At 37.4% G+C, this 10,180-nt stretch overlaps 1 protein-coding gene across 2 annotated transcripts in view; it reads left to right on the top strand.

Annotated features, from left to right (window-relative positions):
* The first annotated feature begins 323 nt into the window (after nt 1–323).
* Nucleotides 324–10,180, top strand: part of LOC124805354 (serine/threonine-protein kinase NLK) — a 446,973-nt gene continuing 437,116 nt past the window's right edge. For both annotated transcript variants that reach the window (XR_007017447.1, XM_047265896.1), the window contains exon 1: nt 324–1,221. Coding sequence is in view for 1 of the 2 variants with exons in the window: in XM_047265896.1 (XP_047121852.1) it covers nt 992–1,221 (230 nt within the window). In the remaining variant the exon portion in view is untranslated. The remainder of the gene's footprint in view (nt 1,222–10,180) is intronic.

The raw sequence follows: 10,180 nt of genomic DNA, 5'->3' as shown, positions 1-10,180 counted from the left end.
GGTAACATGGATCCAAAAAAAGAATGATATCGTTATCGTTGTCTTTGACACAACTGGAACATTGTAATAATACTACAGCAATTTATGCATAGTTCAGTGACGTGCTTTGAACTGCGGACCAGATTAATATTTAGTGATTGCAGTATATCAGGTATTTCCTGAAGAAAGAAAACTGCACATTACGCGTAAGTACGCTTTCCTCTGTGGATTTCAATTTGGCGCCGAAGCCGCTAGGAGCGCTAGTGCGCATGCGGAATCACGTGACTAGCTTTGTGCAGCTGTTTGTTCGCTTTGGCTTCGCTGCAGTCGTTGGATTCCCTTTGTCTGGAGGGACGCAGTGCTTGGGGAGGTTGCGTGTTGCTGCGAGTGTTGTGATGGTGCATTACTGACAAGTGTGTGATGGGTAGAAAGTTCTCAAAAACGATAACTTTTGCGACGTTACGCATATTAATGTGTGTATTTTTCGTTCTGGAGAGTTCTAACAACACGAGAGAAGATTCGCATGAATGAAGGACTCAGACATGAAAGCAAGGGCAAGACTTCGACGAATACCGTGTTAAAATTAATAGAGTAGTGAGTAGCAATATTTTGTGTCACGTATTGGTGAAATTAATGTTCGTGATTTAACGACAGATGGAGTGAAGTGATATATATGTAAATGAATTGAAAAAGCAAGACAGGAAAAGGAATGAGACAACGTGCAAAGAGGCTGCTGCAACACATGTTTCGTACCGTTTACGTGGAATCGTACGTCTTTGTACTTAAGGAGACGACGTTGAGGACTCAGCGTATTATTCAGATGTGGCTGTGATATTGAAAATCTTTTCTCTCTTTCTCCGCCAGTTGACAACACCAAGAACAGAAAAATTCGTTCAAGAATTTAATTCTGAAGTTATTCGAGCGATTAAAGGATTTCATCGACGTACGAAGACAACCGACAAAAGACCATTCTCGGGACGGATATTTCTGACCCGTGTTAGATAGCAACTTCATGGCTGTAGTTGGTCCTAGCAGACACTCCAGAGTGTCCATGTCCGTGTCGATGCCGCTCATGCCTGGCGGGGGAGGAGGGGGAGGACACCAACAAGCCATATTAGCAGCTGCCCAGCCTTATTACCACCCACAACATTCTCACCAAACGCCAGCAACGCCTGCACATTCTCACACACAGGATGTGCAACCGGATAGACCAATCGGTTATGGAGCTTTCGGAGTCGTTTGGTAAGTTCATTATACATAATGAGATTATTGACAATTGCTGCGCTCAGTTTCATTGCTTTCTCTTAAGACTGTATTAATTATTCATGAGGAATCCATCCCTCTAAACATCTTTGGTGTGGTTGTTAAAGACATGGCTGTAAAAGCGGGCTGTGAGACGATGCAAAACATTACATCATTTGCATATGGGTCTCAAAATTTTGATTTTAATAAGTTAATATTTGTGATACATTTACGTTGTCTCTTCGCCAAAACCAATTTGCGGAATTTGTTTTTGCTTTTAATATTGATAGTAAACATGTCTCCCAGTTCATGTATTGTTTAGATTAAAAACAAGACATTGAAACTGCTTGAATTAAGTTATTCGTTGAAAATAGAAATTTTAATTTTGTGCGTAGAGATTTGCTTGCAATTAAAGTGTAGAGTAAAAAATTGGGGTGTTATTTGTAAAGTTCGCTTTCTGTTTTTCTCTTACGTATAATGTTCAAACTATAGATGAATGGTCGTGGCTGTGCGACAATTTGCAAAATTGCAATTACCTGCAAATAACAAAGAGTTGGGCGTTGAAGATATGCTGTGTACATTTCTTTTGTCTAGTTGTGTAATTTCCTTAAGTAATGGAATTCTCTATAGCGAAATCAGATTATTCGCTTACGATATGTATAAAAACTTAACAAGGCTCCCATGACTTGTTAAGAAAGAAAGCCTTAGCGTTGCATGTCGTGCTGATAGTAGAAGCTGCAGTTAGGATACTATTACTCCCAACAAAGAGTTAGGATTTATTTGGAAGTATGTTTGTATCTCTAACCGAATTATCAGTAAACTTAACTACGATAAGTGTTAAGTGCCTTCGTTGACGTATTTGGTTGGATCTCATGAATGAGGTGCTTACGTTACTACATTATGATATGTTTTACGATGGCAGTTTTGTTACTAACAAACATTTGCCAATTGCTCGGCATCATTCTTGTCAGAGAATTTTCACTTTGACTGTGACGTGTTTCAATTTGGGTGAACCATAATTAGTGCGTTGTTGGTAATTACTGAGATCTACTTTTGTTTGTTTACGTGGACCTATCATGGGTGGCAAAGGTTGACTGTTTGCAGTTCGTCAGTAGATGTTGGCTACGAAGCTGGTACTAGAATGTTGTGTATTTGTGTTCAGATATCGTAATTTCCTCGAGCGTTTACAGTTGTGTTTCTGGTCATTCTACTTCTGTGTAAGTCCTAATCATTCTTTGATGTTTATTAGGTCCTCATTGGATGTGTTAGCAATGCGGCGACTTGTCATATTGCAGACTGAAGACCCTTCTTATTTTCTTTTAGTGGCAGTTTTCCGCAACAACTATATAATTGTATCATTTAAAACGCATTTTATGTGCTGTATACAATTCACATATAACTTTTCATGTAAAATGCAAGTGCGTTAACAGTTGGGTATGTCTCAGTGATGACCGAAATCCAGGTAACAGATTGAAAGTTGTACTTTTTCCATTGTTTTTCTTGATTTTAACATGTTTAAATTGGAAGTTGTGTGTTGTGGTTGATACTATAGGTTCATGTACTTGTCACTGTCGTTGCCATCACATCTTTGTTTCATTTCTTCATTTGTTTCGTTAAGGGTGCCAGTGTTCGCAAATTTATGTTCACTTTTACGGCTCCATGTGTGCGTGTTTTTATTATTATTACTATTAAGAACACGGATGGGATTTGTGAGACTGTTCGAAATTTTATTTACTCTGCTGTTCTATGAGTCACAACTGGTGAGCTGTTTGACAAGTTCACTTTAACATTTAAGAGTAATTTCTTCTCCTCCATTGTTTTGGAAATATGATAGTTTTCTTGTAAAATTAGCATGTTGATTTTATTATTCATTCCAATCATTTGAATGCCATTTTTATTGTTGGTCTGAGATTCATATCTCTTGAATGCCCTACAAATGTCAATTCGTTCATTCCGTATTTCCAAGCTGTGATATATTGGCTGTAGTTAAATTTGACTTTACTGCTGCTTTGTCCCATGTACACCCTACGCCATCTATTGCATTGTTATAGATATGTTCCTCCTTTCTGGTAGATGCCTTTGTTGTTGTTCTTAGTAGGCTCTGTATTTCTGCGCAGTACTACCTGTGTGAAAGCCATGTTTTCTTGTCTTTTGAAAATGTCTGTTTTCTTTTATGCATGAGTTTGTTTCTGTATGTCATTGTGTACCACTGCAAGTCTTCATTTTTGTTAGGAGTGTATTGTGCTGTTCTTTCCTTGTGTTAGCTTGTATGTGTTGTCATGTTGTGTTGTTATTTGTAAATGAATGTGTTGTGTCATTAGTTCTAGTAAATTGAGTATTTCATTAATGTGGTTATTTGTCCAAAAAACAGTGGTCATCATCTTACCAGCAGGCAAAATTGTCCTTGTCTTCTTCAGTCCACTTTCACCAGCCTTTCCTTGTTGCTTTGACTGTCATTTTGACTTCGGTGTGTAATGATGGATCCAGGTTTCATCAGCAGTCTCTACCTGCACAAAGAGTTGTGCGAATGTGATTAAACATTGCCAGGCATTGAGTTGAAATGTGCGAATGCACATTTCACCGACTGTGACCAAGTGTGGCACCCACCTCACACACAGCTCAATGCAGGGTATTGTGCATTTGCTCAGTTGAGATGCCTACAATCTCACTATTGTGCATTTTCATATCATGGATTTCGTCGGTGGTCTCCTTTGTGGTCATGTCAGTTCGACGGTTGGAGCATGCTTCGTCTTCAGCGCTTATCCAGTAAATGTTATTCAATAATGGTGCAGACTCTGCATGACCTTCATTCAATTCCGTTTTGATTTGTAAAGCAATCGAATAAATCAAATGAAAATGTTTAGTAACACACAACATTTGGTTTTCTCCATTTTCAACACTGAACAATTCAGATGGCTCACAGCAGTGAACTATATCCTGTACATTGTTGCAATTCTTTATACGATGCCACAGCAAAAATGTTCCAATCTCTCATGGAAATTCACCAGATGTATTTCTATGTAGAATGACAAAAGGGTAGCTGCATCTGGAATTTTTATATCTTTTACGAGTATTATTAACTGTATGGTTTCCTTTATAGTTCTGTCATACTCTGCTTTATAGTTTTTCAAACAGTGATTTTAAAGTGGGTTCTGTAAAAGTTTGTTAGTGGGACTTTGGGAGAAGTTTACAATGGGTCCTGACTGAAATGTTATGATTACGGAGTTTCAGTTGGCATCAGAGGATGGCTGCAGCGGGATTTTTTTTTTCCGCTGTCCTCTAGTGTGATTTAGTGGTCTGATTGTTGGGTCTGATTCTGTTTTGATAATATTGATAATATTTTGTGAAATTACTTTCTTGTGTTTTGTCAATGTGTTCATAAAACTACTGTAATTCCTTTCCCTGCTTTTGACAATGTTTTCGGTTTAGTCTCTTCTGCTGAGTTCTGTTATGGTCTTCAATCCAGAGACTGGTTTGATGCAGCTCTCCATGCTACCCTATCCTCTGCATGCTTCTTTATCTCCGAGTAACTACTGCAACCTACATACCTCTGAATCTTAGTATATTCATCTCTTGTTCTGCCTCTATGATTTGTACCTTCTAAGTGTCCCTCGAGTACTAAATTAGTGATCTGTTCATGTCTCAGAGTGTGTACTACCAATCAATCCCTTCTTTTAGTCAGGTTGTACCACAAATTCCTCTTCTCCACAATGCTATTCAGTACCTCCTCATTAGTCATGTGATCCACCCATCTATTCTTCACCGTTCTTCTGTAGCACCACATTTCGAAAGCTTCTATTCTCCTCCTGTCTAAACTATTTATCATCCATGTTTTGCTTCCATTCATAGCTACACTCCATACAAATACTTTCAGAAAAGTCTTCCTGACACTTCAATCTGCACATTATGTTAGCAAATTTCTCTTTTTCAGAAAGTCTTTCCTTGCCGTAGCCAGTCTACATTTTATATTCTCACTACTTGAACAGTTGCCAGCCGTGGTGGCCGAGCGGTTCTAGGCACATCAGTCCAGAACCACATGGCTGCTACGGTCGCAGGTTCGAATCCTGCCTCGGGCATGGGTGTGTGTGCCATCCTTAGGGTAGTTAAGTCCCATAGTGCTCAATGCCATTTGAACAATTTTTACTTCGACAATCTCAGTTATTTTGCTCCCCAAATAGCAAAACTCATCTACTTTAAGTATCTCATTTCCAAATCTAACACCTTCAGCATCACCTGATTTAATTCGAATATATCCCATTATCTTTGTTTTGCCTTTGTTGATGTTCTTCATCTTATATCCTCCTTTCAATACGAATGTCCATTCTGTGCAACTGCTCTTCCAGGTCCTTTGCTGTCTGTGACAGAATTACAATGTCATCGGTGATCCGCAAAGTTTTTATTTCTTCTCCATGCATTTTAATTCCTGCTCTGAATTTTTCTTTTGTTTCCTTTACTGCTTGCTCGATATATAGATTGAATAACATTGGGGAGAGGCTACAGCCCTGTCTCACTCCCTTCCCAATCACTGCTTCCCTTTCATGTCCCTTGACTCATAACTGCCATCTGGTTTCTGTACAAATTGTAAATAGGCTTTTGCCCCCAATATTTTACCCTCTGCCACCTTCAGAATTTGAAAGAGAGTATTCCAGTCAACATCGTCAAAAGCTTTCTCTAAGTCTACAAATGCTAGAAATGTAAGTTTGCCTTTCTTTAACCTATATTCTAAGATATGTCGTAAAGTCAGTTTTGCGTCACCTGTTCCAATATTTCTACAGAATCCAAACTGATCTTCCCTGAGGTCGGCTTCTACCAGTTTTTCCATTCACCTCTAAAGAATTCACATAGTGTTTTGCAACTGTGACTTACTAAACTGCTGGTTCAGTAATTTTTACACTTGTCAACGCCTACTTTCTGTAGCATTGGAATAATTATATTCTTCTTGAAGTCTGAGGGTATTTCGCCTGTATCATACATCTTGCTCAGCAGATGGTAGACTTTCATCAGGGCTGGCTCCCCCAAGGCTGTCAGTAGTTCTAATAGAATGTTATCTACTCCCAGGACTTTTTTTTTACTTAGGTCTTTCAGTGCTCTGTCAAACTCTTCACGCAGTTTCGTATCTCCTATTTCATCTTCATCTACGTCCTCTTCCATTTCCATAATTTTGCCCTCAAATGTATCGCCCTTGTATAGCCTCTATATATACTCCTTCCATCTTTCTGCTTTCCCCTTTTTCTTATAACTGGTTTTCCATCTGAGCTCTTGATATTCAAACAGGAGGTTCTCTTTTCTCCAAAGGTCTTTAACTTACCTATAGGCAATGTCTGTCCAACCCCTAGTGATATATGCCTCTCCATCCTTATATCCTCCTTGCTTAGCCACTTTGCACTTCCGGTTGATCTCATTTTTGAGACATTTGTATTCCTTTTTGCCTGCATCATTTACTGCATTTTTATATTTTCTCCTTTCATAAATTAAATTCAGTATGTCTTCTGTTACCCAAGGATTTCTGCTAGCTCTTATCTTTTTACCTGCTTGATCCTCTGCTGCCTTCACCATTCGAAATCTCTCAAAGTTACCCATTCTTTTTCCACTGTATTTCTTTTCCCCATTCTTGCCAATTGTTCCCTAATGCTCTTTCTGAAACTCTCTAAAACCTCTTGTTCATTCAGTTTATCCAGGTCCCATCTCCTTAAATTCCTATGTGTTTGCAGTTTTTTCAGTTTTAATGTATAATTCACCAATAAATTGTGGTTAGAGTTCACATCTGCCCCTGGAAATGCCTTATAATTTAAAACCTGGTGCCTAAATCTCTGTATGACCATGATATATATTTTTAAAAAATCTCCTAGTGTCTCCAGGCATCTTCCACGATTCTTAACTCAAGTCCTAGCTATGATTAAATTATGCTCTGTGCAGAATTCTACCAGGCAGCTTCCTCTTTCGTTCCTTACTCCCAGTCCATATTCACCTACTACTTTTCCTTCTCTTCCATTTGCTACTATTGAATTCTAGTCCCCCATGACTACTATCTGAATAATTTCTTTTATCGTATCATACATTTCTTCAGTCTCTTCTTCATCTGTGGAGTTAATTGGCATATGAACTTTTACTACTGTCGTAGCTGTGGGTTTCGTGTCCATCTCAGCTACAATAATGCTTTCACTATGCTGTTCGTAGTAGCTTATCTGCACTCCTATTTTTTATTCAGTATCAAACCTACCCCTGCATTACTCCTATGTCGATATCTGTATCACTGAGGCACGCAAGCCATCCTACTAACGTCATTGTCCACGATTCATGTGTGTACTGCTGAGTATTGTGTGTTATGGGTTCTGTCTTTGTTGTTGTCATTTAGCATTTTCGTGTCTATTGTAATTTTGTTGTGTAATGTGTCACCAATTTAGTATTGGAGGCTATTGAAATTTGGGATCTCTGATGTCATCACGGTGGTGGACGGCCCTATGTCACGCATATTCAGTAGTGTGACCATGTCGCTTATCACATCCCCAAAGATTAACAGTGTGTAGTATTTAACTCATGCAGTAAAATGAAAGTAATAGCAAAACTGCTGGAGGTAGGGGATTTTGGGTGGGAACAAACTAAATATTACAGTAACAACCACAACAGGGTTCCATACCAGTATTCACTCAATAATGGTGTACACTAAATCATCAATGATCACCTGAATCTAAAAATGTGGACAATCACCCCATTCGTACCATAGATATCTCATGACCTATATAACTCAAACAAGGACAGTGATACTGGCAACCCACAAACTAGATAGCACAAATTCACTTTACCTATTTAGCTCAAACTAAGCTCCACCATGACAACTCAAAACCATCAGAACTAAGTATTACTAAAACCTAACAAGACCAAAATAACAACAATACACTATATGATGCCCACCACTATAAATGACTAAATGGGTAGTTCCATGTCAGTTTAACACAGAAAAGTAATATTTTCAACCTGACCATCTGATTTCTTTTAAATTTGGTGCATCCAATGATACAGATAGAGAGATGGACAGTTACAAATTTGCAGAGTATATGGCAATTGTGAAGTAAGTTACACGTCTGCAAAGTTTGGAAATTGTGTAGAATTTATATTTGTCTGTCTCAACATCAATAACTGTAACTCTGGTTCTAATCTAGATACAGAAGTGAAACTTACGTCATTGAAAAGCAAATGAGTAGAGTTTTACATTCATATGCAACATGATGGTTTTTTTAAGATTTTTCATATTCAAGGTCATTGATCCGAAACTTTGATCTTGAATACCTCAAAACGTCTCACCTTCAATTTCTTTTAAAAACAATGTATTTTATTTTTCCATTATGCTACTATATAGATGATAAGTATCAAGATGGCACAGCAAGGGCATCATGCCCAAAAATTTGTCAAAAGTGCAAGAGGTAGCGCGTAATATGAAACATAGGTTATTAAAAAATACTGTTCATAAGTGATGTGCAAAAATATTGTTTATATGGTTATGTTGGTATTATGGTCCACTTACAGTGTAGCTTCAATTAAAAGGCTGTAAAATGGGGTTACATATTGTTTCACATATCTCCAATTTGTTAGTGTTTAGTAGATCTTGTGGAGAGAGAGAGACTGTCCTTTGGCAAGTGTCACTGGACCCAGTATTTTAAGGACGTCACAGTCAGTTACGGCAGGAATAAGAAGTGATGGAGATGGTTCATATGGTTTTAAGAAGTCGAGTACTTCATTTGTTTCTTCATTATTTTGTAAGTTTTGTGCAACTCACCAGTGTTATACATACAAGCAATAAATATATTTACATCTATTAAGAGCATTTCTACCACATAGCAATCACCGACTCCTCTTTGCTCACGAAAGAAGCAGAATATGTCTTGTTTTTGGTATACTTTTGTTAATAGGTATTACACTATGAGTACTATAGATACCTACCATTGTATTTGCATTCTTGAAATGTTTCTTGAGCTCGGCAGTGTCTTAATCATCATGGGAAACTGACTTACAACTGAAAACACATGAAGGAATTATTATTATTATTAGGGGAAGTGGGGTAAGTGTAACCACATTTTGGCATAGTTCAACTTTGACACAAAATTGCCAACTTGTTATTGAAGATTGATTTTGAAATTTCTCATCCTTAAAATTTGACTTATTGACTTTTAAACAATATAAATTTTGTTTTTGAAAAAAAATTATATGGTCAAATAATTGTTTTCAAAATTTTGTGTTGTGAGGTTACACTTGCCCCATGGTTCGGGGCAAGTGTAACCCCGCATTGTTGTACCCATACAGAGCATTGTAAAAGAGACTTGGGGTAACTGACCTGATTACCCTATTTTTACTGAATCTGAGGATTTTTAAATTATTAAAATATCTTAAATTTTACTCAAGATATGAACTTTTTTGCACACGCCTCTTTGTATATTATGAAATACACAGAAAATCTGAGCTAAGCTAAAAAATAAGTGTTAGCCTAAACCATAACACACTGAAGCAGAATGCTTCATAGATGATTTATTTTTGTTTTAGGCCAGTAATTTATTAGTTTAAATCCTACAAAAGTAATATTTTTTCTTTAGTAGGCAATTTAACAAAAATAATAAAATATCTATTATCAAGAGAAAAGAAAAATTCACTTTATAAGTTCACTTTCTATTATCTTTCGTGGTAATTGAACTAAAGTTGTTGGCAATTTGTGTTTAATGCTAAAGTGCCCTAATTCAACTTATTATATTCACACTTAGGCCCTAACTATTATTTAGTCACTGAATGTTTTATGAATCAAATGTAACACCAAATGTCAGGTCTCCCCTGCGACCCAAAGTAGGCTCAGGCAGCACTGAAATGACATCAGAGGATGGAACTTCCGTCTCATCTCTTCTATCAGGCCAGTAGAATGTATAGCCATGCTTTGTCTTATTTTTGCATCTGAGGAAAATCACTTCTGGATCTC

This window comes from Schistocerca piceifrons, chromosome 1 (assembly GCF_021461385.2).
Source record: "Schistocerca piceifrons isolate TAMUIC-IGC-003096 chromosome 1, iqSchPice1.1, whole genome shotgun sequence".
NCBI classification, from domain to species: domain Eukaryota; kingdom Metazoa; phylum Arthropoda; class Insecta; order Orthoptera; family Acrididae; genus Schistocerca; species Schistocerca piceifrons.
Note: the sequence above shows the minus strand (reverse complement) of the source record. Positions and strands in the feature narration are given on the sequence as shown.